The sequence below is a fragment of the Nerophis lumbriciformis genome, linkage group LG28, assembly GCF_033978685.3.
Source record: "Nerophis lumbriciformis linkage group LG28, RoL_Nlum_v2.1, whole genome shotgun sequence".
NCBI lineage: Eukaryota > Metazoa > Chordata > Actinopteri > Syngnathiformes > Syngnathidae > Nerophis > Nerophis lumbriciformis.
In genome coordinates this window covers 21,626,413-21,654,288 of record NC_084575.2, presented here as the reverse complement: position 1 = coordinate 21,654,288, position 27,876 = coordinate 21,626,413, and the positions used below count along the sequence as shown (strand labels likewise).

The window sequence follows — 27,876 nt, the reverse complement described above, 5'->3', positions numbered from 1 at the left end:
GTATTACAACTATTTCTCATCCATAAACAAAATTTCAGCTGCCTATTTACAAGGCAAGAAAAAAAAAAAGATACTCACCTGGCAGTCAAAATCCTGAAAATTGCGCGCATTCTGGAAAAAAAACACAACACATTCATAATAAATAGATTAAATATTATCAAAATGATTCAACCCACACTGCAAAGTCAATTTACAATTTTGTATTTTCATAGTAATAAATCAGCAAAACAAAAAAGTTTAACAACTAACTATCACTGGTAATGAATAAATGTCATTTACAACACAACACTAAGTTCTCTTGAAGGTTTATTTTGCTAAACGATGTTCTCTTGAAGGTTTATTTTGCTAAACGATTGTGTGTATTTGTAGTGTACATATTTACATTTTGACAGCTATACGGTACATTTTCACCACCTATTGCAAAGCAAATACAAAATCTATATTCAAAAGAAAGGCTATTATAAGCTGCATAAGTTAAAGAAGTGAGCTGTGGGAATCATTTGGGTGCAGATGGTGTAATAGAAAACTCAAGCTTTGCTACTTGGTACTAATTAGTTCTGTGCTGCAGCTCTTGTGGCATCATTGTGATCTAATTTTGTTTTGCAGGACTTATTGAGGTCCCTTGTGCATTCTAGTTTATTCTCCTGGAAGTCTTTACAGCCTCATTTTCTGTTTGTAGTAATAGATCTAACCACTAGGTGGTGCGAGAACCCAGTATCAGTGGAGTTTCTCTAGCCTGTCTATCATCAGAGAAGCTTGGCTTGCAGATAAGTCTTCCAAGCCACCCAGGAGGTAAGATCCGATACATCACCCCCCTGCGCTTTCAGGTATTGTATTCATTGTGAAAATCACCTGCGTGCTGCACAACAAAACACTCCAATGGCTCCCTAGATAGTTTTTTGTCCACCTACCAGAGGCTGACTGAAGAAGTAAAATAAACTTACCACTGCCTGATTTAAAAAAATATTTTTCTATTTTTCTCTCCCTCTCCGCCTTTTTTTAAACCCCACAGTTGAGTACATATGAATAATTCACTTTGATGAAGAGTACTGCACAGTATGCATTACCGCAGTACTAGCGTATGCATTTGACCGAGAGCTGTGTTTGTGCTTTCAAGACATTCAAAAATTATTTTATATTTGTATGCGGTTCTGCGGTGAGGGTCGGCGGCATGTCTTCTCAAGCGGCCCACCTTATTGGTCAGGAGAGGCTTGATCTCAGTCAGCTGTACATCCTGGAGCTCATCCATTATCCTGTGCGGTCCCTGTGAAATGCTTTAGACAAAGAAAAATAGAGTCAGAACTTGATTCTCATTGTAGAGAGTCAGAGTACAACAAAATTGAGTGTAACCCTATTCATCCATCCATCCATTTTCTACCGATTGTCCCTTTCAGGATCGCGGGGGATGCTGGAGCCTATCCCAGCTGCATACGGGCGGAAGGCGGGGTACACACTGGACAAGTCAGTGGAGTTAAAAAACCAACCAAAAAAACCAACTTGTTTTTAAATTATTATAATTACTTGGGATCTGCGATATGGCCTAAAATCTACATTAAGGATAGAATAGAATATATCTTTATTGTCATTGTACATTGTACAACGAAATTGTAAGCAAAACTAATTAAGTGCAAATTCATAACACATAAAACCATAAGAACGTAGATAAATAGATAAAAATACATAAAATACATAAAAATAGCAAGCACACAGCTCACATGCACAGTCATTATTGTCGTCTTGTGTTCAGCGACACTATTGCTCTCGGGTAAAAAGTTCTTAAGTCTGTTTGTCCGGCATTTTATTGTCCTGTATCTCCTGCCCGTGGGCAGCAGTTCAAAAAGTTTATGTCCAGGGTGAGATGGGTCCCTTATGATGTTTTGGGCCTTTTTGAGATAATATATAGCAGCAACCAGCTATAATGATGTGTTATTTGGCACATAAATGATAATAGAACCATTTTACAACAGCTTACAAATGTGGCTGCTAACATATGCGGTAACAGATTGCATTATTTCCTGTTGTATTATTTTCTCAAAACTATTATTAATCTACTTGAGAATTTACTGTTAATATCTGGTTACTTTCTGTTGTAACATGGTTCGATCTACACTTCTGTTAACATGTAATAAGCACTCATATTGTTTTTTACATTAGTTATTAGTTAGTTGATACTACAAATTTGGGTATCTATTGAATATCAAGTAGTTACAGGGGCAGTATTGGTCATACCAATGCTGATACCGATACTTAATATTTACAAGATCATTTAATTATTATATTTTTGATCACAATTATCTATAGACAACAGTATACAAAATGATATAATAATTGGCGGTGTAACAATATCAATTAAATGTTTAAAATATTTCCTACCATTGGTTGTAATTTTTATTTTATTTTTTTCCCACATAAAGACCTCCTACATCCATGGACTTGTTTCTTGAGTTTGTAAGCAATACAATAATAAATAACCGCCAAAAGCGACGAAAAGCGTGAATGTTCTTGAAGCATGCACATGACGATTTATCGACGCTGAAAAACTTACCAACTTTAATTTAAATTTATCGTCGGTTAATTGACTCGAATATCGGCCCAGGCCTATGAAATGTTTTTGAACATTATGATTTTTAAAACAGGTCAACGCGCTTTTAAAGAGGATTAAATATATCTGCTGTGTGTTGGTGTCTTGCCAGAGTTTGTATTTTGCAGGAATACATAATTTGTATTCATGCTTTAGAAGCACTTACACTGCCATGTTTAGATAGGATCATGCTTTGATTGTCAAAGATGTTCGGTGATATTTTTTCTACCTGCATAAATGTTTCGGATATTCTGTACTTTACATGTTGTACAAGTTAATGGCATTCATATCTCTATAAGACAATGTTTTAACCTTCTGTACCTACATATTGATAAACTTTAATATTGCGCTTGTTAATCATTCTGTAATTGTGGGATATCAATTAGAACAGGTTAAAAAAGAATACACCATAGCGATGATAATATTGTGAAGGGGACTGTAATTACCAAATGTGGGCTGCAGAGGGCAGTAGCAGGCATGCCTGCAGTATTAAACCTAGTCTCAGTGGTAACAAAGAACAAGACTAGTTTGTTCAAAGACAGTCTTCCTCATTCATATCGCCGCTGCCATTTCAATACAATTAATTCCAATGTGCCAGAAAATATTTATTTAGGTAGAAATATCAAAGAATAACACAGAACAATAGAATAGCATTGTCGTATTGTAAGACGATTTTTCATTGTTTTGTTGGTTAGACTAGCATTGTGCTATTATTGTAAAGCCGCCAACTGGACATGTGTGATTGGTATGACTAAATACTTTACATATTTTGTTGAAAATCTCAGATAAAGTGACTCTAGACTACATGTCATGTTATTAATGCACTCAATTGTAATCCAAACACGAACGTAATGTTCCTCCTTAAAGGCCTACTGAAACCCACTACTACCGACTACGCAGTCTGATAGTTTATATATCAATGATGAAATCTTAACATTGCAACACATGCCAATACATCCGGGTTAGCTTACTAAAGTGTAATTTTATATTTTGCGCGACAGATCCTGCTGAAAACGTCTCGGTATGATGACGTCAGCGCGTGACGTCACGGATTATGGAGGACATTTTGGGACAGCATGGTGGCCAGCTATTAAGTCGTCTGTTTTCATTGCAAAATTCCACAGTATTCTGGACATCTGTGTTGGTGAATCTTTTGCAATTTGTTCAATGAACAATGGAGCCAGCAAAGAAGAAAGCTGTAGGTGGGAAGCGGTGTTTTGTGGCCGACTGCAGCAACAACACAAACACAGCCGGTTTCATTGTTTACATTCCCGAAAGATGACAGTCAAGCTTTACCATTGGCCTGTGGAGAACTGGGACAACAGAGACTCTTACCAGGAGGACTTTGAGTTGGATACGCAGACACGGTACCGTGAGTACGCATGCAGAAGCGGCTTCCAAACATTTGATCGCTTGCCCGTACGTGCGTGCGGCTATGTGCATGTCACTTACGTAACTTTGGGGACTTTGGGGAAATATATGTGCTATATGAACTTTGGGGAGGTGAACGGTACTTTGGGCTGTGGGATTGAGTGTGTTGTGCAGGTGTTTGAGTTGTATTGGCGGGTTTTATGGACGGGAGGGGGGAGGTGTTTGTTATGCGGGATTAATATGTGGCATATTAAATATAAGTCTGGTTGTGTTGTGGCTAATAGAGTATATATATGTCTTGTGTTTATTTACTGTTTTAGTCATTCCCAGCTGAATATCAGGTCCCACCCGCCTCTCACAGCATCTTCCCTATCTGAATCGCTCCCACTGCCCTCTAGTCCTTCACTCTCACTTTCCTTATCCACAAATTTTTCATCCTCGCTCAAATTAATGGGGAAATCGTCGCTTTGTCGGTCCGAATCGCTCTCGCTGCTGGTGGCCATGATTGTAAACAATGTGCGGATGTGAGGAGCTCCACAACCTGTGACGTCACGCTACTCGTCTGCTACTTCCGGTACAAGCAAGGCTTTTTTATCAGCGACCAAAAGTTGCAAACTTTATCATCGATGTTCTCTACTAAATCCTTTCAGCAAAAATACGGCAATATCGCGAAATGATCAAGTATGACACATAGAATGGACCTGCTATCCCCGTTTAAATAAGAAAATCGCATTTCAGTAGGCCTTTAAGCAGCAATGCGCGTCAGCAGCGTTCCCTCCAATGATGTCGTCTAATGGCCATTAAAGGTAAAATTGTATTGATTTGTCCGGAGAATGACTTGCCATGGCTTAGGATTTGAAATTTCCATAAAGTCCCCATTTTTTTGTGCAGTTCTGCTAGCTATTTTCGAGCTTGTGGCTCATCAGTAACTAGATGCCATTACACATTTCCCCAAGCTACGGAACGGGCTGAGGGTCAAAAAAACGTTAATCGCACGTTTAAGGAATTTATAGTTAACGCGTGATTATCGTGTTAACTTTGACCTTCCTAGTAAATACATACTGTAAAAATATTTTTGTTTTCATAACAATTTCTGGGGTACATACTATACATACACATCGGAAGTAAAAACATTCCCTGTGTTGATAAATTAATTTAAAAAAAAAAGTTTATGTGTTTGTTCAAGCATCTGATGAATGTATGGGATATCAGGTCCTATGTTATCAATCAATCATAAAGGTAATGAATGTGGTGACAAGAGGGAGAGAAGTTCATTTTCAGAGAGCTTTTGTCACTCCATCTTCCCTTAATGCCCCCATGCAATGCTATACTGGAAATAGAGGGCATTTTTCTATTAACTCTCTAAGAAAGGTCAAACCTCCAGTCGGCACAGGTGGTGTTCAGGCACGCACACACACAAAGATGAATCAGGTCAGGTTTAACAAGACGCTGGAAACCACACCTCATTTGTTTTCCCCTTCAAGTCGGACATTTGTCCCTGCTCATAATTACTACTGTAGACAAGAACACTGACACAGATATCCCCTCCACCTCACCCACTCCCATTCTTTCTGAATTTATGATTTTCGTCTTTGGCTTCCATTTGTTTACGTCCAGTGAGGAGAGAAAGTGCTATTGAGTTACCTGGCAGTGCCATGAAGATGGCTCATCTTGCACAAAACAGCAGATGGAGAATACGAATGGACGACACAGTTATCATAATTTCCGGACTATAAGCCGCTATTTTTTTCTCACGCTTTGAACCCTGCGCTTTATACAAATCTGCAGCTGATTTATGGATGTTTTCAGGTTCGCAATCTACACATTCCGCCAATAGATTTAGCCCCGACACATCAGACCAATAAAATTATTCATATTAAATCAAGCGCAATCACACCATCAACGCCATTTAGCGCGTTATGGACTCACCCTGATCATGGAGAAGACACAGTGAAATGCACACGACACAGACCCAAAGCCAAACAAAATCGACCTGGCCATCGAAAAAGGAAACAACGGACGTCCTCCACCATCACTAAAGAGCCCCAAAAGGCTGGACCGCAGCGCGCCGAAGACGACGACTTTGTTTCTCAATGACCTCACTGTATGTACCATATTTAGTGTGTTGTGTTTTTGTTTTTTTATCTCTAACGTTATTTTCTCTGTATGCCTGCGACTCTGCAAGTTTCCTCACCCTTTTCATATGCTTGACATGTTGGTGGCATAGAACAATGGTCAGTCACACACTGAAGTGGTCATTGATTGGCTGACGTTATGTGTTTGTCTAGCAGAAGCTGATTGGCTCCCACTGTAGTTCGGGGGACAAAGGGAGGAGCGCTGAGCTGCCACATAGGGATGTATAGATAAACAGTATAATGATAAACTGCGGTAAATCTTCCCACCGCTTGTATTGCCGTTTTAAGTTGAAATTATCGTAGAACCGTGATTGATAACACTTTGATGGTCACGGACCGATGACAATGCTCATTTACTGAAGAAGCAAGCTAGCGCTAGATAGCTTAAATGCTAACATGAAAAAAAGAGACATTAACGTCTTTCTTCAATGAAAGACGGCTTATCCCAATCTAAACACATTACTGTCTGACCAACTAAGATATTCAATTGTTCACATTGAACCTACAGGCTGTGTTCTACTCAGACGGAGAGATCCATCAGTACTCGAAGCAATATGACAACAGGAAGTGAATTTGCACAACGTCAAATAAACTAGACGTGACACACCCATTAGACATTTTTCCTCATCGTAATGTAAGGGATTCAAATTAATATACCTCAAGTTGAGGGCTCTTCTCAGCATTTTTAGGTGAGATTAAAAAAGAGATTTACAATTATTTACAGATCGTAATTAATTAATCTTTTGGGGGTTTTTTTTATTACTTGACAGCACTAATTACAGGCACTGTCGTGTTAAATTTGTGAATGAACATAAGTGCCTGTGTAAATATTTAATGTTTCAATGTGTACACATGTGGCTTTTAGGCTTGTGCTGCCAATATATGTACAAAATGAAATTCCTTTAAAAATTAAGTGCGCTCTAAAGCCGGGAAATTACGGTAAATCTGCCTGAGTCACCCCTTAAAAATCCCCTTACACTGAGATCACACCAGTGTAATTTTTAATCATTTTACACAAATACAATTGAAGGGGCAGCCACAACATATCCTGGTGCAGAAGACAATCCTTTGCATTGACTTTGGGATGATGTTAATTACTAATAGGGTTGTAACGGTAAACGGTATAATGATAAACCACGATAAAATTCCCAACGGTTACTAATACAGTAAAACATTTTAATTACCGAAAAACCGTCATTTATTTATACCTTTTAGGCAACACTGCTTACTTCCTGAAAACGAAGTCAGGCGTATGTGCACTAGCGTCGTTTGGCTTGAAAATCATGGCGGACAAACTACACGGACTTTGCTCCAGAGATTTCCCCTCGGAGTAAACAGAGCCAAGCGCTTGGTTTAACGTCATTTTCCCTCGCTTCTCTGCGTGTGTTTAAGAGCGCACTGCTGTTTTCAGATGGAGACAGGTGTGGACAATATTGGAGACAGACGCACTTGTCCCACACTAAAAGTATACAGCGAAGTAGAAAACTATTTGATGTTGCTTTTATTTTCTCAATGCAGCATCCATCAAATGTGACATAGTTAATGACGTGAGGAAACATGCAGCAGTCGATATGTCAGGAATGTTGCCACAACTTGTTTATAAAGTCTTTAGTTTGTTTACTGGGATGCTCACTCGTCCTTAATTTAACTGCAAACTATATCAGTGTTCAAATAACATCAATACTACTATAATGTTTTGTCATCTCATCGAACTAAACGCAGGCTGTGAAGATTGTGTAATCAGTTGTGAGCGGTATCACTCCTGTTTATTTTTGTTGGCCAAACTGTTGTACTGAAACACTAGGAGGCGTTGGAGAAAAACAAAGCTTGTTTATTAGACTTCATCTTCATTAGCCAAACTGCTTTGAGTTGTATATTGATATTAAAAAGAAAACACCAGGTTTTTTTTCTACATTACTTGTGTTTTTTTAATGTCACTAAGGTATTATTTTAAAAACCATTTATGTGAGACAGCATTTTGTTAATGTTTTATTGTGTATAGTTAATTCCTACAAGACATATTTCTGCTCAAACTCTTAATGGATCTGTCTCAATACAGCATCTACATGTACATATATATGTACATAACTTTAAAATAATAATAATAATAATAATAATAATTTAAAAAATACCTCCATCTATCAAAATGTAAAAATAGAGATAAAGACATCATGTAATGACATAAAGCTGACACGTTGATATTAATAATGAAAAAACAAAACAAATACTAGTCTTTAGATATATGGATACCGTTTATCTATAGTCTTTTTATTAGACATTACAAATTACATGATGGTATTATGTTCACACCCCACTCCAACACTGCTTTACCCAACAATCAGTAATCATGATTTAAATTTTGATAAAAAATAATCTTAATTATTTTGGCCAAAATTGGCAGCCCTAGATCTCATACATGAACACTATTTTTATCTAGATCAGGGGTCACCAACGCGGTGCCCGCGGGCACCAGGTCGCCCGTAATGACCAGATGAGTAGCCCCCTGGCCTGTTCTAAAAATAGCTCAAATAGCAGCACTTACCAGTGAGCTGCCTCTATTTTTTTAATTTTATTTATTTACTAGCAAGCTGGTCTTGCTTTGCTCGACATTTTTAATTCTAAGAGAGACAAAACTCAAGTAGAATTTGAAAATCCAAGAAAATATTTTAAAGACTTGGTCTTCACTAACTGACAAAGAAACAGATAACAGATTTGGTGTCCAGTTCAAAGTGTGACATGATTTATTTAAACATTTGAGAGTTGACTTTTGTATCTTACATGAGTTATTATTTGTACAAACATGGTGCAAAGTAATTCATGATTTGTTAAAAAATGTTAGTGACTAGCTAGTTAAAATGGAATATTGTGATTTCACAAGACTGTCTTAGAAGTGATAATTTGAAAATGTTCAATTTGAAAAATGTGCACTTAGAGAAAATATAAAAATAAAGTGTTGCATATTGATATTTATCTGTTTATATATATATTTATTGTGAGAAATCATTAAGATGATCAGTGTTTCCACAAAGATAAATATCATTAATTATTAATAATAACATAGAGTTAAAGAAAAATTGAGCAAATTGGCTATTTCTGGCAATTTATTTAAGTGTGTATCAAACTGGTAGCCCTTCGCATTAATCAGTACCCAAGAAGTAGCTCTTGGTTTCAAAAAGGTTGGTGACCCCTGTTCTAGATGAACAAAGAGTGCAGTTACGACTTATGGCCATCAGGTGCCATCTTTCAAAATTCTTACATTGGTTTTTATTTTTGAATTTCTTGTGTCCATAAAGTGCTATTTTGCACAATTTTCACATTTATTTTAGTTATTTATGTTATTATTTTTTTCTGACGTATTACTTTGTTTATAATGGTATTGTTGCTTTCATATGCACATTACATTTCTACTAGAGGTCCATGAAACATTGTTGTTATCCACAGTAATGTTTCTGCTATAAAGAAAATTATTTTGAATGTGTTGTGTTTTTTCCAATAAAACTTGGTTAAAAGATTTCAGTATAAATATTTTTAGAACATTTTGAGCCCATTTAAAAATACCACGATAATAATGATAACTGTGAAAATTTTGGTCACAATAACAGTGATAAGAAAAATTCATACCCTGACACACCTATTTACTAACTTTGAATGATTGGGAAAAGCAGACAACAAACAGTGTAGTGTATAAGCAATGATGCCATCACTGAATGTCTGATACTGATACGTCCTCTGACTGCAAGAGCAGACAAGCATCCTGATGACGCACGTATCTGGTCAGAGGTCAAGAGACCGTGCCATTTGCTAGGGAACAAATAGAAAAGCAGCTGGACACGATTCTATAATTACAAAAAACAACCTAGAGAAAAAAAAACATCTCGACAATCTGCATGGCTGGAAGGGAAAACAAGCCCAGCAAAATCCCTGCTGACAAATCCGGCTCAAGCGTGGACTAAATAATATTTAGACAAGTGAACAAGGAGTAAAGGACAACAAATACTCGGCATGCTTGGGCGGATTGGACAGACCAATCCAACACTTCCTTGGGCTGTTAGTAAAAGTGCAACATAGGCACAGGATGATTTAGTTGTAGTTGGTCAGTCGGGTAATCTTGGTGTGCAGGACCAATGAAGAGCCCCAACCCCACTGACCCTTCCTTCATATTAGGTTAGAAGGCAGTGTAACGGTACATGTATTCGCAATGGGATTATTCGGTACATAACATTCCGTATGGTACACAGCATACAAACGCTAAACATTAAGTCGAAGCCCAGCCATGGGCTGGTGGGAGGATTGGCCGATATAAACAATATGTGAAAGAAACTCTATAAATGTGGCCTACGATAGAGATTTTAGTTCTATCACGATAATGTTCGTTGATGACGCAATCTAGAGGCACAATGAGTCTAACGCTCTTTTTAAACTTTTTTGCTGACCATAACACATCACAGCAGTGCTTAATTCCAACTTGCACCACGTTTCTCAATCATGTTCCTCACGTTCCACACCAGCAACAACCACTATTCGTCATTATTCACCAATCCCACAAATATGATGTGCATTCACAAACACAGGCATTTTTAGAAAACTAGAGATGTAATGATTACTGGTATATAGAGATGAGTACCTTCAACTACATATGTCCGATAATGGCTTTTTTGCCGATATCCGATATTCCTATATTGTCCAACTTTTAATGACCGATTCCGATATCAACCGATACAGATAAATACAGTCGTGTAATTAAGACATTATTATGCCTAATTTTGTTGTGATGCCCCGCTGGATGCATTAAACAATGTAACAAGGTTTTCCAAAATAAATCAACTCAAGTTATGGAAAAAAATGCCAACATGGCACTGCCATATTTATTATTGAAGTCACAAAGTGCATTATTTTTTTTAACATGCCTCAAAACAGCAGCTTGGAATTTGGGACATGCTCTCCCTGAGAGAGCATGAGGAGGTTGAGGTGGGGGGGATTAGCGGGGGGTGTATATTGTAGCGTCCCGGAAGAGTTAGTGCTGCAAGGACTTCTGGGTATTCTGTTGTGTTTATGTTGTGTTATGGTGCGGATGTTCTTCCAAAATGTGTTTGTCATTCTTGTTTGGTGTGGGTTCACAGTGTGTCGCATATTTGTAACAGTGTTAAAGTTGTTTATACGGCCACCCTCAGTGTGACCTGTATGGCTGTTGACCAAGTATGAAATGCATTCACTTGTGTGTGTGAAAAGCCATAGATATTATGTGACTGGGCCGGCACGCAAAGGCAGTGCCTTTAAGGTTTATTGGCGCTCTGTACTTCTGTACACAGCGGCGTTTTAAAAAGTCATACATTTTACTTTTTGAAACCGATACCGATACCGATAATTTCTGATATTACATTTTAAAGCATTTATTGGCCGATAATATTGGCAGTCGGATATTATCGGACATCCCTACCTTTAACATTTGAACCGATATGGTATCAATTACCAGTACCTGGGAATTGATACCAGTACTAACTGGTATGTTAACCATCAGGAGTTTTAACATGTTTCCAATTAATACAGTTAAACGCTACATTCCTAGTTAGAGCCGTCTGAGTCTGCAACTGGACGTGATGTCACGCGCAACCCAGGTACCGTAACATGGCACCATTGGATTTACGTGAATCGTGCCCGATAAGATTGGCGGGATTCGGTCGGTGCCAAAAAAGTACCATATTTGGTGCCCACCCCTACGGGTATATTGATAAACAGCAGTAAAATTCCCGACAGTTAGTATTTCCGTTCCAGATTTACATTTTTTGTAAAACCGTGAAAACTTAATGATTCTTCTTATTTCATAGAGAAGCAGCTAGCACGCTAACTGCTAGCTAGCTTAAATGCTTGCATGAATACAAGACGCAAACGTTTTTGAAAATAGAACTTGGTTAAAATATTTCAGTGTGTGAATAAGTACTTTTTGGGGATTCAACTATGTGATAATATTGAAAACCGCGATAACTTTAGTTACATCCCAAAAACAAACAGCCGAAAGCGGACAGGAAAATTTGGCGAAAAAGCCTGTGCAACATCCATCATTTAGACTTGGTTAGGGTGTAATCCGACTATCAGCAGAAAACTATACTCTGAGAGTGTGGGGCAACAGTAAGCAGAAATCAAAACAAAACAAGCCACAATTATGTGTTGCTGCAGCTAATATATTTGAACAGTTTGGCTCTCCTTAGGGCCCATGTAACCTAGCAACAGGGATTTTAGGACATGTCACCATTTATTATCTACTGATAATGTTGATGTCTCTTTTGTCGTTTTGTGTTTAGGAACACTAAACGGTTTCCAAAGCCTCTCCAGATAAATACAAAAATGGACAAATAAAAGGGAATTAGACGCAAACAGTTTGCCAGCACACCTCACTCCTACCCACTTCTCCAAAGTGGGCTGGCTCAGGGTGGAGGACAGAGTAAAACAACTTGCACTGAGCCTAGTCTATAAAATCCGCTACACCTCCCTGATACCGACGTAAATGTCAAACTACTTCCATAACGTAAATGACCGCCATAACCACAACACCAGGGGGAGCTCCACAAACCACGTTAAACCCAGATTCCGATCTAACAAAGGTCTTAACTCATTCTCCTTCTATGCCACATCAATATGGAATGCACTCCCAACAGGTGTAAAAGAAAGTGCATCTCTATCCTCCTTCAAAACCGTACTAAAAGAACATCTCCAGGCAACTTCAACCCTAGACTAACACCCTCCCCCCACCACATCCCACATCCCCGGATAGTAAATAATCAAATGTAAATAATCAAATGTAGATAATCAAATGTATATACTTGTTCTTATGCTTTCTGAGCTCACTATGTTCACTGCTCGCTGTACATATCCTACGAAGTCAGACCTACACTGTTTCAATGTCCATTTCTCAGATGATGCAATTGTTGATGACTGAAGTGCTGACATCAACCAAACCTAACCCTCCCGCCCCAGCCTCCCCCTCCCCCCATCCACATCCCACCCCCCGGATTGTAAATAATGTAAATAATTCAGTGTATATACTCTGATGATTAACTTGTGTGATGACTGTATTATGCTGATAGTATATATTTGCACCATGAATTGATTAACGTGGACCCCGACTTAAACAAGTTGAAAAACGTATTCGGGTGTTACCATTTAGTGGTCAATTGTACGGAATATGTACTGTACTGTACAATCTACTAATAACAGTTTCAATTAATCAATCAATCAGCAAAAAGGCTACAATATGTAACTAATAATGCTGCTCTTCAGAAAATACAGAACTTTAATTTCCTAAAAATAAAATCATTCTCACAGTACAAACGGTTACTGTTGCACAAAATGCATTGTTGCACAAACCATGTATACAATAATATTTTTTCTTATTACTCTCATTTTAAAATTGCATGTAATAGAGAATTACCCACCAGCAGTTTTAATATTTTTCATGTTACATTTTTTTAATTTTAAAAGCGTTTTACAGAAATATTTTGCATTATGCTCCCTTACTGTACCAACAATTAATCAGTGATTACTGCGTACTATTCCGCCCCTGCTACGCATCTAATTTCATCTTTTAGGCTCCTTTTGAAAGAACATTTCCCCTTGGGAATCAAGCACCTCTCCTAAACTGTACATCAAATCATCACAGAGGGTGAAATGCCTGCTCCACAGTGCAGCATACGCAGCCGTCGTCATGGAGACTAAACTTGTTGCTGATGTTTAATTCTGAGATGGGATATCCCCAAGGGAAAGATTTGAGGCAGAATAACAACAAGAATAGATTGAGGTAGGAATTAGGGAGGAATAGAGCGCAGCTCAAAGCGTGCATTTGTGTCGACGTCCAACCCTCACAGAGCGATTGGCACTCACTAAAGACAACAGCAAAGCTCAGTGCAACGGTAGCAGAATATTATGAAATGTGGTCGCGGGCAATAGGGGGGAAATCCCATTAGCAATTTACACCGCTTGCTGTGGTTGTCCCCGTCTTTGTAGCATCAGTGTTGGTGTGGATGTGAGAAGATTGATAGAGCTAATGATGCAGAACAAGTCTCTGTCGCCTTGACTGCACGACTATCTGGAGAGGCAAATGGCTCCCATAAACACTTTGGGTGATGTCAGTATTCACTGCAGTAGAAAATAACTGGAGGATAACAACATGTTTGCGTGTGTCTGTTGTCAGTTCTCTTAAGTCCTATAGACATATTAGTATAGTGTATTTTGTCTTCTGTACGTCCAGCAAAAGACTTGATTTTCCTCAGAGTTTATGCAATTGCAACATTTCTTCTAGTTTGTCAGTGCAAACACAAACAAATAATACATATTTTTCCCAAATATCTGTGTGTCATGTTCATTGTTTTACAGGTGTTTACATTTTAAAATGTATATTTTTGTTACATTGTTACTCTTTTGTTATTTTGAAATAGTGACTTGTTTCTCAAACTATTGTGTACATTATAACTGTAAAGGCATACTTTATCTACTGTTACAATTACTGCTGAAATTGTTTTATTTGCAGAACTAAAGATGGCCGATAAAAGCTTTAAAATGTAATATCGGAAATTATCGGTATCGGTTTCAAAAAGTAAAATGTATGACTTTTTAAAACGCCGCTGTACGGAGTGGTACACGGACGTAGGGAGAAGTACAGAGCGCCAATAAACCTTAAAAGGCACTGCCTTTGCGTGCCGGCCCAATCACATAATATCTACGGTTTTTCACACACACAAGTGAATGCAAGGTTAATACTTGGTCAACAGCCATACAGGTCACACTGAGGGTGGCCGTATAAACAACTTTAACACTGCTACAAATATGCGCCACACTGTGAACCCACACCAAACAAGAATGACAAACACATTTTGGGAGAACATTCGCACCGTAACACAACATAAACACAACAGAACAAATACCCAGAACTCCTTGCAGCACTAACTCTTCCGGGACGCTACAATATACACCTCCCGCCACCCCCTGCCCCCCCCCAACCCCGCCCACCTCAACGTCCTCATGCTCTCTCAGGGAGAGCATGTCCCAAATTCCAAGCTGCTGTTTTGAGGCATCCATCCATCCATTTACTACCGCTTATTCCCTTCGGGATCGCGGGGGGCGCTGGAGCCTATCTCAGCTACAATCAGGCGGAAGGCGGGGTACACCCTGGACAAGTCACCATCTCATCGCAGGGCCAACACAGATAGACAGACAACATTCACACTCACATTCACACACTAGGGCCGATTTAGTGTTGCCAATCAACCTATCCCCAGGTGCATGTCTTTTGGAAGTGGGAGGAAGCCGGAGTACCCGGAGTGAACCCACAGTTTTGAGGCATGTTAAAAAAAAAAATGCACTTTGTGACTTCAATAATAAATATGGCAGTGCCATGTTGGCATTTTTTTCCATAACTTAAGTTGATTTATTTTGGAAAACCTTGTTACATTGTTTAATGCATCCAGCGGGGCATCACAGGAAAATTAGGCATAATAATGTGTCAATTCTACGACTGTACATATCGGTATCGGTTGATATGGGAATCGGTAATTAAGAGTTGGACAATATCGGAATATCGGATATCGGCAAAAAAGCCATTATCGGACATCTCTATGCAGAACATATTTTTCCTGTTTTAGTCATAATCATTATCAACTAACTCGAGGCAAATTCACAAAATTATTCAATGATCATGACTAGGAATGTTCCGATCAGGGTTTTGTGTGCGATCGGCCGATCGATACAAACACCGATCACGTATGTTAACTGTTCATTTTTCAATATATTTTTTGTTAGTGATATTGACATAACAATATCAACACTGTATTTAAATTAGCTCCTTAGTCTCTTTTATTGCATTCATGTTTTTGATCAAAACAAAGTCAAATAGTACACAATAACTAAACAAAAACAAAAACTACTACCTATTACTCATTGGAATCCTTTGGTTTTGCCCCTCAAAGTCCTCCTGTGTCCAGGGAATGATCTGAGTTTTTAAACATTAAAAAAAAAAATATTTAGAGAAAATAGAAATATTGATCTGGGGGGGTTTACTGACAATGCTGACACACCAACAGTTAAGTCATCCTCCCCTCTTATTAATCTACTTGTTAATTTCCAATTTATAGCTGCTTACAGTCTACTGTAACACACTCTTATCTACACTTCTTACAGTTTACTAAGCAATTATTTCTTGGTGTTGTTTAAAGCTCGGTAAGCTTAGCTTTTAGCCTTGTTTGCTCCTGGCTTGTTCATGGTGTGTAACTTGTTTAGCCTCGTCCTCCAGTGATAATGGTATTGATTGATTGATTGAGACTTTTATTAGTAGATTGCACAGTACAGTACATATTACGTACAATTGACCACTAAATGGTAACACCCGAATAAGTTTTTCAACTTGTTTAAGTCGGGATCCACGTTAATCAATTCATGGTACTTGATAAAGATATTTAAGATACTAAGAAACGCAGTTTATTTTCCGTAATGGAGATTATTATTATTAGTTCAGTCACGGGAGCGGCTGTACACATCAATTTTTGTCAATATTAGCCTATTTAGAGATAGTGATCTAACAAAATCAAAGAGGAAGCTTCATACCAACCAACCACCATAGCAACAAGCGGGAAAAACAGGCAGTATAGAAGTGGACATATGAGAGGAGGGAATGAAGGTGATCTTTGAAGTATTTTTGATAGAAAAATCCCAAACAAAAAAAAAGAAACACTGGAAAAAGTCACAGAGACTGTGTGAACACAGACCTTATAATCTACTGAGAGGGGTAGAGGTGAGTGAGTACTTTCTCAATAAAGTAGCTGCGATGCTTTTTTAGCTTCCTGATTGTCTACTTTCTGGACCACGTCACAATTCACAGAGCGATGACTCTGGAGACGTTGGTGTTCGCCACTGACATGAAGAGTTTTGGTCATAAATATCGAACACGTTTGATATTTCCGTTTGTCAGCCTCCACCCGTTTTGGAGACAATTATCGGGACAAATTCACCTCAGACCAAAAGACAATCTTATAAGACATATGATAATCAGGCGTTTGCGGTCTTTGTTCAGAAGGGGGATACTCGGGACAAAAACGGCCCTTTTTTAATGCGTGTACCCCGCTTTATTGTGCGAATGGACAGAGACAGATATTGTGGCTTTATCCATAGCAAAGAACCAAATAGCTGCCACTTGAGCAAATGGTGTGGAATGATCAAAGAGTAAAATGTCTTCCTTCTCCTCACACTCCATCCATGTCAGTTTGGAAAACAACCTTCAAGCCCTGTCACATCCGTTTTCCTCATCTTCCTTTACGTCTTGACTGTGCTTTAACCTGACATTTTTGCCTACAGGTTAATCAAGGTTAATATCGATGTAGCGACCTGGCATTAACCTACTTTGGGGTCTGAGGAGATTCTCCCTGGAGTAAATCCATTAGGCATATTGCCATGGTAATGAAAGGAAGAAATCCATAACTGTCCCAGCATTCACAGAAGATGTATGTTTGAAGCAAATGTGGGTGTGTGAAGGTTCAGGGCTGTGTAGCGATGAAGTAATCCCCTAATGCCGAATGATGGAAATAATTGAGACCGTGAACGCTACGGTTTGTATTCACTGGTAACCTAGATTCCTTTTAATCACAGAGAAAATGAAGTGACCTATATTTACAAATCTCTTAGTATATCATAGGGAAGCTACTGTTAAATTATATAGAAAAAATAATAAACGGTCAGCATAAAGTTCTATAAATGCCTGTATTTTTTTTAATCGCTACAAACTGCAATGAATGACAACATTTTTGTTTTGTGTTGTATTTTTTGGAATAGACATAGTGCTATGTACCTATGTAGGGATAGAGTAACAATAGTTGGTACCTGAGAATTGAATTGTACTAAACAGTACCCATTTTCAGTACTCTTGTGTGTGTTAATAAATGTTAATTGTTCAATAATAAAATCAAATTTTTAATATAACATTTCAAATGTAGTTGATGATAACTGTGCTGTCCCAGTTGTTATATTGTGTGCTTCTTACATTTCTGAGTCTCATTTCCAAGTATTATGTAGTAGACTTCTCATTCAGTTGCAATTCCAATACGTTAGATGGCAGTATTGTATGGACTCCAGTGTGTTGCCTCGTTAGGAAGTAGTCTTTGCCATGAAGCTGAATGTACCAGTCAAGTCTTATGTTGCTCTGGGGCTGCAACTAAGGATTATTTTGATAGTCGATGAGTCAACGATTATCTTAACGATTGGTCGACTAATCAGATAATAAAGCGTACACATATCTAATGGCTCTAATTTTTCCATCGACTTCTAAATGCAGCTTAAGTTATTTTAGACATGTGTTTACGAACAACAAAGAAGACTAATTCCATCCGTTTTCTACCGCTCGTCCCTTATGAGGTTGCAGGGGGTGCTGGAGCCTACATATTTATTTATACTGTAACTGTGCTGCTCATTCAGCTGTTACAAAAATAAAAATGTTGTCCATTTAACAGAAAGGAAAGGCAAAGTGCTAAAAAAACAAACAATTAATCTTGTTCATGTAATTAAAAAACAGTTAAAATAGGAGCAATGAAAACAAACAACAAAAATGTAACTTACTCAAAAAAACAAAACACATTTTGTGATGTTTAAAAAGCTGCACACTTGTATCCTGACTATTGATTAAAACGTGGCTGTTTTAGCACTCTAATAGTGTTTTTCAACCTTTTTTGAGCCAAGGCACATTTTTGGCGTTGAAAAAATGCGGAGGCACACCACCAGCAGAAATCATTAAAAACTGAAACTCAGCAGCCGATATTGACAATAAAAAGTCGTTGTCGCAATTGTTGGATATGACTTTAAAGTATAACCAAGCATGCATCACTATAGCTCTTGTCTCAAAGTAGGTGTACTGTCACCACCTGTCACATCACGCCCTGACTTATTTTGACTTTTTTGCTGTTTTCCCGTGTGTAGTGTTTTAGTTCTTGTCTTGCGCTCCTATTTTGGTGGATTTTTCTCTTTTTTCGGTATTTTCCTGTAGCAGTTTCATGTCTTCCTTGACCGCTATTCCCCGCACCTGCTTTGTTTTAGCAATCAAGAATATTTCAGTGGTTTTTGTCCTTCTTTGTGGGGACATTGTTGATTGTCATGTCGTGTTTGGATGTACTTTGTGGACGCCGTCTTTGCTCCACATTAAGTCTTTGCTGTCGTCCAGCATTCTGTTTTTGTTTACTTTGTAGCCAGTTCCGTTTTAGTTTCGTTCTGCATAGCCTTCCCTAAGCTTCAATGCCTTTTCTTAGGGTCACTCACATATTGTTTATTTTTGGTTTAAGCATTAGATATCTTTTTACCTGCTGCCACCTACTGATATGGAAGAGTATAACGAGGTAAGTTTGTCGATCTCCAGACAGTACCGACACTCAACGGCACATTATTTGCGGATTATAATTACTGGTTTGCAAAAAATATTTTTAACCCAAATAGGTGAAATTAGATAATCTCCCACGGCACACCAGACTGTATCTCACGGCACACTAGCGTGCCGCGGCACAGTGGTTGAAAAACACTGCTCTAATAGACTTAATGTGTAGAATTGTATCTTTGATTGATTTTTAAAATGTTGTCTATTTAATAAATGTTAAATAAATGTTTAATCTTATAATACCTCCGCATTGGTGCCTGTCTGATAAAGTGCCTTTTTTAAGCATTGCAAATTGTCGCTGCTTTAAAACGTACTTACATTGATGTAGAGAAAGTTTAGCTGGCTGACTTTGGCTAAAATGATACTTATTTTTCACACAACTTCGTCTCTCTCATTAGCTAGCTACAGGGTACGCTAACACTTTTACCAAGGTTGAGACCGCATCCTCCCTCCAGACATCCGACATCATGTCTCTGCTTTAATTTAAATTTGTGGAGAGGTATCATAAGATTAAACATACAATCTATTAAATAGCCAACATTTTAATAATTAATCTAAGATAGAATTCTACAAATTGAGTCTATTAGAGTGCTAAAACAGCAAAGAGTTAATCAATAGTCAATATACCAGTGTGCAGCTTTTTAAAGATCACAAAATGCTTTTCTTTTTGAGGAAGTTAGATTTTGTGTTGTGTTGTTTGTTTTTATTGCTGCTATTTTCGTATCTCTAGTTATCATTACGTATATGTATTGTTGCATTTGAACAACTGTATTGTTGATAATAGAGGTAAATTATTGGTATTGTTCATTATCAATAGCGCTATTTCTATTGGTATTTGTATTGCTCCATTTGTAGTGTAATAATGCTCATTGTCATTTCTGTATTATTTTTTTATTTCGCTAACTGCTTATTTTCTATCACTTTTACCATCATATTTGTACATGTCGTATTTGCTGATGTTGCTCTATTGTTGTTGTTGTGTTTGCTGTTGTTGTTTTTGTCTCTCTGTCTTATCCCCCTCTTGTCCCCACAATTTCCCCCTCTGTCTTCCTTTTTTTCTCTTTCTATCCCCTCCTGCTCCGGCCCGGCTGCACCAAATGATAATATAAATACATTTAATAAAGTCAAATACAGCTGAACAGCCGATATGGGCATCTACATCAACTATATGATTTGCCTGAGAAGCTGGACAGGACAAAAAAAAATTAAAAAAATTAAAAAATTAAAAAAAATTAATTGCTGCTATTTTTATTGTTTTTTAAATGCATAAACAAGGTTACTTGTTTTTTTTAAGCATTTTGCCTTTACTCTCTTTTAAATGGACAACATTTAAATTTTTGTAACAGCGGAATGAACAGTGCAATTACAGCATAAACAATTACTTATGAATTAATTAGTCATCTTTGTTGTTGGTAAGCACTTGCTTACAATGACTTCCGCTGCATTTAGAAGTCGATGGAAAATTTGAGCCAATAAATGTGTACGCTTCATCAGCCGACTAGTCATTAAGATAATCGCTGACTAATCGACTATCAAAATAATCGTTAGTTGCAGCCCTACTGCAGAGGACAGTGGCTGGACGCTCCAGGATATGGCAATACAACCACACAATGATTAATTTCCATTATAAGGCGGTTGTTGTAGAACAAATCCTGTCAGAGGAACACAGGCATGTCTGTGCCTAACAGGAGCCTCTGTGTTAACTAGGAGATAGTAAGCTTCACACCACAACAAAAACTAGGCCAGAACAAATTCCGTAGACACTGCTGCCACCAAGCAACGATAAAGCCTAACGGGTATGTCCTTTTTTATTTGCGCTATGCTGGCACAAATTGTGTGTGGGCTGCTGAGGTGGCACCAACGCTTAAATGTTAAAATGACACTACCCTTCAATTTAACAACCGGTCTTATAATTCTGCTGTTCCACTGCACAGTGCTGGTCTGTTTAGCTCCACTTTGAGTAGCTGTGATGTCAGAACAGTGTATGGAAAACCTTGTGGTTAGAGTGTCCGCCCTGAGATCGGTAGGTCGTGAGTTCAAACCCCGGCCGAGTCATACCAAAGACTATTAAAAAAATGGGACCCATTACATCCCTGCTTGGCACTCAGCATCAAGGGTTGGAATTGGAGGTTAAATCACCACAATGATTCCTGAGCGCGGCCACCGCTGCTGCTCACTGCTCCCCTCACCTCCCAGGAGGTGGAACAAGGGGATGGGTCAAATGCAGAGGTTAATTTCACCACACCTAGTGTGTGTAATTTCACCACACCTAGTGTGTGTGTGTGACTATCAGTGGTACTTTAACTTTAACTTTAAAAAGGACGCCACATTAAATGCTGTCTGACCAAGACCCGCTAAACAAAAAGCTTCTGTACCGTATTTACTTTTTGGAATGCAGTAAGCCAGTGTTTTTCAACTGTGCCGTGGGAGATGATCAAATTTCACCTATTTTGGGTAAAAAATATTTTTTGCAAACCAGTAATTATAGTCTATAAATGATGTGTTGTTGTTGAGTGTCGGTGCTGTCTAGAGCTCGGCAGAGTAACCATGTAATACTCTTCCATATCAGTAGGTGGCAGCAGGTAGCTAATTGCTTTGCAGATGTCGGAAACAGCGGGAGGCAGCGTGCAGGTAAAAGGGTATCTAATGCTTAAACCAAAAATAAACAAAAGGTGAATGCCCCTAAGAAAAAGGTATTGAAGCTTAGGGAAGGCTATGCAGAACGAAACTAAAACTGAACTGGCTACGAAGTAAACAAAAACAGAATGCTGGACGACAGCAAAGACTTACTGTGGAGCAAAGACGGCGTCCACAATGTCCATCCGAACATGACATGACAATCGACATTGTCCCCACGAAGAAGGATAAAAACAAAGTAGATGCGGGAAAAATCGCTCAAATGAAGACATGAAACTGCTATAGGAAAATACCAAAAAAAGAGAAAAACCCACCAAAATAGGAGCGCAAGACAAGAAATAAAAAACACTATACACAGGAAAACAGCAAAAAACTCCAAATAAGTCACAGCGTGATGTGACAGGTGGTGACAGTACACCTACTTTGAGACAAGAGCTATAGTGATGCATGGTTGGTTATGGTTTGAATTAATATCCAACAATTGCGACAACGACTTTTTACTGTCAACTGAGTTTCGTTTTTTAATGATTTCTGCTGGTGGTGTGGGATTTTTTCAACGCAAAAAATGTGCCCTGGCTCAAAAAAGGTTGAAAAACACTGCAGTAAGCAGACACATTTCATACGGGCAGACCGAAGCTGGAAAAAGGACAACATCAACACAACATCTACAGTAAAGTAGGGATGAACATATGGCCTAAAATCTATATCGCAATATACAGTAAATTCAGGGTTTCTTACAGATTCCCAATATATACTTGCGGCGGTGGGGGGCGTGGACGTGGCGAGATCAATATGATGTCATCATGCATAATCAGCAATAATGCATATAGTTTCTTTAAAAAGGCTAAAATAATGTTATACATACATTTATAAACAAATCTGTTTTATTAGTAATTAAAAAGTTAAAGTACCCATGATTGTCACACACACACTAGGTGTGGCAAAATCATTCTCTGCATTTGACCCATCACCGTTGATCACCCCCGGGGGGGTGAGGGGAGCAGTGGGCAGCAGCGGTGGCCGCGCCCGAGAAACATTTTTGGTGATTTAACCCCCAATTCCAACCCTTGATGCTGAGTGCCAAGCAGGGAGGTAATGGGTCCCATTTTTATAGTCTCTGGTATGACTCGGCCGGGGTTTGAACTCACGACCTATCGGTATTGACATTTATTTTTTCTTACATCGTTTTCCTCTGTTTTTCAATTGTGGCTACAGTGCTTATTGTACAATGTTAAACAGGCTATACAGGCTTTGTTGAGAATTTTTCAAGTTTATAGAAACTTCTCCAATCCTTTTAGTGAAGTTTTCTTTACTAAAAACGACTAACAACAAATCTAGCATTGATGAAACAGGGAGAAAGAGGTCTCAATCTGTGCATCACTCTCAGTACCTGAGCGCTTTTATTTAACAGTAGAATTAGCTGAACGCAGTGAGCCCTCTTTTCAGTCATCTACAATCTTTGTCTCGGTGGGCGGAGAGTAACTCACTGAGACCGCCAGCTTTACACACACAGGAAGCACGGACATCGCCTCCCTACTCACGAGTAGTAAGTAAAATATGATTACAAAGCTAAATGTCCGGTTGTGGGAATATTTCAGCCTTAAATCAGATGGGCAATATAAGCCCATCAATACGGACGAATGAGCGAGAATGCCGTGATCACAACAAACAAAAAGACAACTTCTGACCTTTTTTTATCCAACTGGGAAAAAAATCCATTTTAAGATGCTCAATATTTATTAAAGGTAAAGTTTTGCTTACAGAAATGAGAGTCAATTTAATTTTTTTGTTTGTTTATTTATTTAAGATAAAGTACCTTCCAATTACAATACAATGGTAAACAATTTTACTGTAATGAGGAAAAAAGTGTATATCATTTTAAATGGTTGTTTGCATTATTATTATATATTATGATTATTATAAACACTATACATTATAAACGCCGTATAGTTTTTATCGGTTATTTCTTCAATTTAAGAGCATGATGTAGACAAAAGCTCTAAGACTGTCTGCATAAGTAAATTATTGCATATTGTTCTAACGAGTGGCACCTGGAGACAAGAATATGTTGATTGACAGTGTAAAGATAGCATGTTTTCCTTCACCTGTTTTTTGGCAGTTTTATGCATTCATATGTATAAAATATAAAAATCACAAATTGAGTCACAATCACAATTTTGGAGAAGAAAATTGTGCAGCCCTAATCAACAAGCATTATCACAATGTAGCGATAGTATTAAAAGCTTTATTGTCAGCCAATTGTATATGATTATTATCATCTATATCGCATAACCCTGAAGTCCACAGTCAACTGTCTTTCAGGGACCTTACATGGAGAACGTCAGGAAGTTTCTTTAGAGCCAAACTAGACAATGAGGAGTCTGATAATAATGTCAATAATAACAAAATATATTACAGATTTTTTTTTTAAAGGGGAACATTATCACCAGACCTATGTAAGCGTCAATATATACCTTGATGTTGCAGAAAAAAGACCATGTATTTTTTTTTACCGATTTCCGAACTCTAAATGGGTGAATTTTGGCGAATTAAAAGCCTTTCTATTATTCGCTCTCGGAGCGATCCGCCATTTTCTCAAACACATTACAAACACCGAGTCAAATCAGCTGTTATTTTCCGTTTTTTCAACTGTTTTCCGTACCTTGAAGACATCATGCCTCGTCGGTGTGTTGTCGGAGGGTGTAACAACACGAACAGGGACGGATTCAAGTTGCACCAGTGGCCCAAAGATGCGAAAGTGGCAAGAAATTGGACGTTTGTTCCGCACACTTTACCGAAGCTATGCTACGACAGAGATGGCAAGAATGTGTGGATATCCTGCGACACTCAAAGCAGATGCATTTCCAACTGGACTGGACAGATCAGCTTTCAGGAAAAGAGAGCGGATGAGGGTATGTCTACAGAATATATTAATTGATGAAAACTGGGCTGTCTGCACTCTCAAAGTGCATGTAGTTGCCAAATGTATTTCATATGCTGTAAACCTAGTTCATAGTTGTTAGTTTCCTTTAATGCCAAACAAACACATACCAATCGTTGGTTAGAAGGCCATCGCCGAATTCGTCCTCGCTTTCTCCCGTGTCGCTGGCTGTCGTGTCGTTTTCGTCGGTTTCGCTTGCATACGGTTCAAACCGATATGGCTCAATAGCTTCAGTTTCTTCTTCAATTTCGTTTTCGCTACCTGCCTCCACACTACAACCATCCGTTTCAATACATTCGTAATCTGTTGAATCGCTTAAGCCGCTGAAATCCGAGTCTGAATCCGAGCTAATGTCGCTATACCTTGCTGTTCTATGCGCCATGTTTGTTTGTATTGACATCACTGTGTGACGTCACAGGAAAATGGACGGGTGTATATAACGATGGTTAAAATCAGGCACTTTGAAGCTTTTTTTAGGGATATTGCGTGATGGGTAAAATTTTGAAAAAAACTTCGAAAAATAAAATAAGCCACTGGGAACTGATTGTAATGGTTTTAACCCTTCTGAAATTGTGATAATGTTCCCCTTTAAGGAAAAACATGGTCCTAAACATTGTTTGTGCCTGTGAAAAGCGAATCACAATCACAATCTCATTTCTAAGCCATAAAATCAAATTTTTTGGAGAGTCCTGGAGGCCAAACACACATCAAACAGTCCCCATGTGAAAATATGCCCGTTATCCTCAGACTCCAATGCTATTCTTGAAATTTATAGGATTCTCCTGACAACACGCTGACAGATCCATTCTTCTTCTGACAGCGTTGCAAAAACAATGATGAAATATCTCTCTGTTGTCTTCTTCGGTCTCGATGCTATCATTAACGGTTTATTCTTATCCGATACAGTCTTTGAAACTGAAAACAGGCCTCGTTCAGACAACAGCCTGCTTCATCGTGAATCTACAGTACAAAGTACAAACACAAACAACTTGTACTCCTCAAATACCAGATTTCTTGTTTTTTTCATACATAATTAAAGAAGGTCTGAGAAATGTTCCATCTAGCCAGGGTGGATATGGTTCTCTTTAATAAGGAAAATGTCATTGCCTAGCATCAACAGGCTCCTCCAGTTCAGTCTGGGAGTTTATCAAAGTGCAGTTATCAATCACGTTTTTTTAAATAATTTTATTTTAAAACAGTCAGGAGTTTTACCTCACTTATCATTACCGTTCATCGTTACATCCCTAAAAGTGACAAAGTTTGACCAAAGTTGTTTTCTGGTCGGATACTTTTACTCAAGTATTGCCTTATGCAAGACTGCTCTGAGGGCATTGTGTCTTTGCAAGTTAAATTGTCGTTTGTAACGAAAAAATACTTTAAAGGGGAACATTATCACAATTTCAGAATTGTTAAAACCATTAAAAATCAGTTCCCAGTCGCTTATTATATTTTTCTAAGTTTTTTTCAAAATTTTACTCATCACGCAATATCCCTAAAAAAAGCTTCAAAGTGCCTGATTTTAACCACCCGTCCGTCTATTTTCCTGTGACGTCACATAGTGAAGCCAACACTAACAAACATGGCGGAAAGAACAGCAAGCTATAGCGACATTAGCTCGGATTCAGACTCGGATTTCAGCAGTTTAAGCGATTCAACAGATTACGAATGTATTGAAATGGATGGTTGTAGTGTGGAGGCAGGTAGCAAAAACGAAATTGAAGAAGAAACTGAAGCTATTGAGCCGTATCGGTTTGAACCGTATGCAAGCGAAACCGACGAAAACTACACGACAGCCAGCGACACGGGAGAAAGCGAGGACGAATTCGGCGATCGCCTTCTAACCAACGATTGGTATGTGTTTGTTTGGCATTAAAGGAAACTAACCACTATGAACTAGGTTTACAGCATATGAAATACATTTGGCAACAACATGCACTTTGAGAGTGCAGACAGCCCAATTTTCATCAATTAATATATTCTGGAGACATACCCTCATGTCAGCAGGCCAGGGAAGCTAGGGTCGATATTCTTCTCTTGATCATCTTCGGGACGGTGTGAGCCAAGACATCCAGGGGGGTTTAGCTCGCTCGTCTGCGGGAACAAACTGCCGCCATTGCTTGCCGTGCTACCGAGGTCCTTTGTCCCTGAATTGCTCACACACTACGGCAGATTCAATGGGGGTCTGGCGGCAGATTTCTTTGACTTTATCGTTGGAAATGCATCTGCTTTGAGTGTCGCAGGATATCCACACATTCTTGCCATCTCTGTCGTAGCATAGCTTTCGTCGGTAAAGTGTGCGGAAAAAACGTCCAATTTCTTGCCACTTTCGCATCTTAGGGCCACTGGTGTAACTTGAATCCGTCCCTGTTCGTGTTGTTACACCCTCCGACAACACACCGACGAGGCATGATGTCTCCAAGGTATGGAAAACAGTCGAAAAAACGGAAAATAACAGAGCTGATTTGACTTGGTGTTTGAGAAAATGGCGGATTGCTTCCCGATGCGACGTCACGTTGTGACGTCATCGCTCCGAGAGCGAATATTAGAAAGGCGTTTAATTCGCCAAAATTCACCCATTTAGAGTTCGGAAATCGGTTAAAAAAATATATGGTCTTTTTTCTGCAACATCAAGGTATATATTGACGCTTACATAGGTCTGGTGATCATGTTCCCCTTTAATGTATCTTGTTATCCGTGTTAGCATTTGAGCTATCTCGCAATTAGCACAGTAGCTTTGTTTGCTCAGAAATGAACAATATCACTTGTCCGTGAGTTAATCAATGTGCGGATATAAATCACGGTTTTACGATCATTT

At 38.5% G+C, this 27,876-nt stretch overlaps 1 protein-coding gene across 2 annotated transcripts in view; it reads right to left on the bottom strand.

Moving 5' to 3' along the window:
* ndrg3a (ndrg family member 3a) overlaps positions 1-27,876 on the bottom strand; it is a 108,593-nt gene that overhangs the window by 56,066 nt on the left and 24,651 nt on the right. For both annotated transcript variants that reach the window (XM_061923868.2, XM_061923870.2), the window contains exons 2-3: positions 1,193-1,274; positions 79-111 (exon numbers count right to left, since the gene is read on the bottom strand). In XM_061923868.2, the coding sequence (XP_061779852.2) occupies positions 79-111; positions 1,193-1,249 (90 nt within the window). In that variant the 5' untranslated portion in view covers positions 1,250-1,274. The remainder of the gene's footprint in view (positions 1-78; positions 112-1,192; positions 1,275-27,876) is intronic.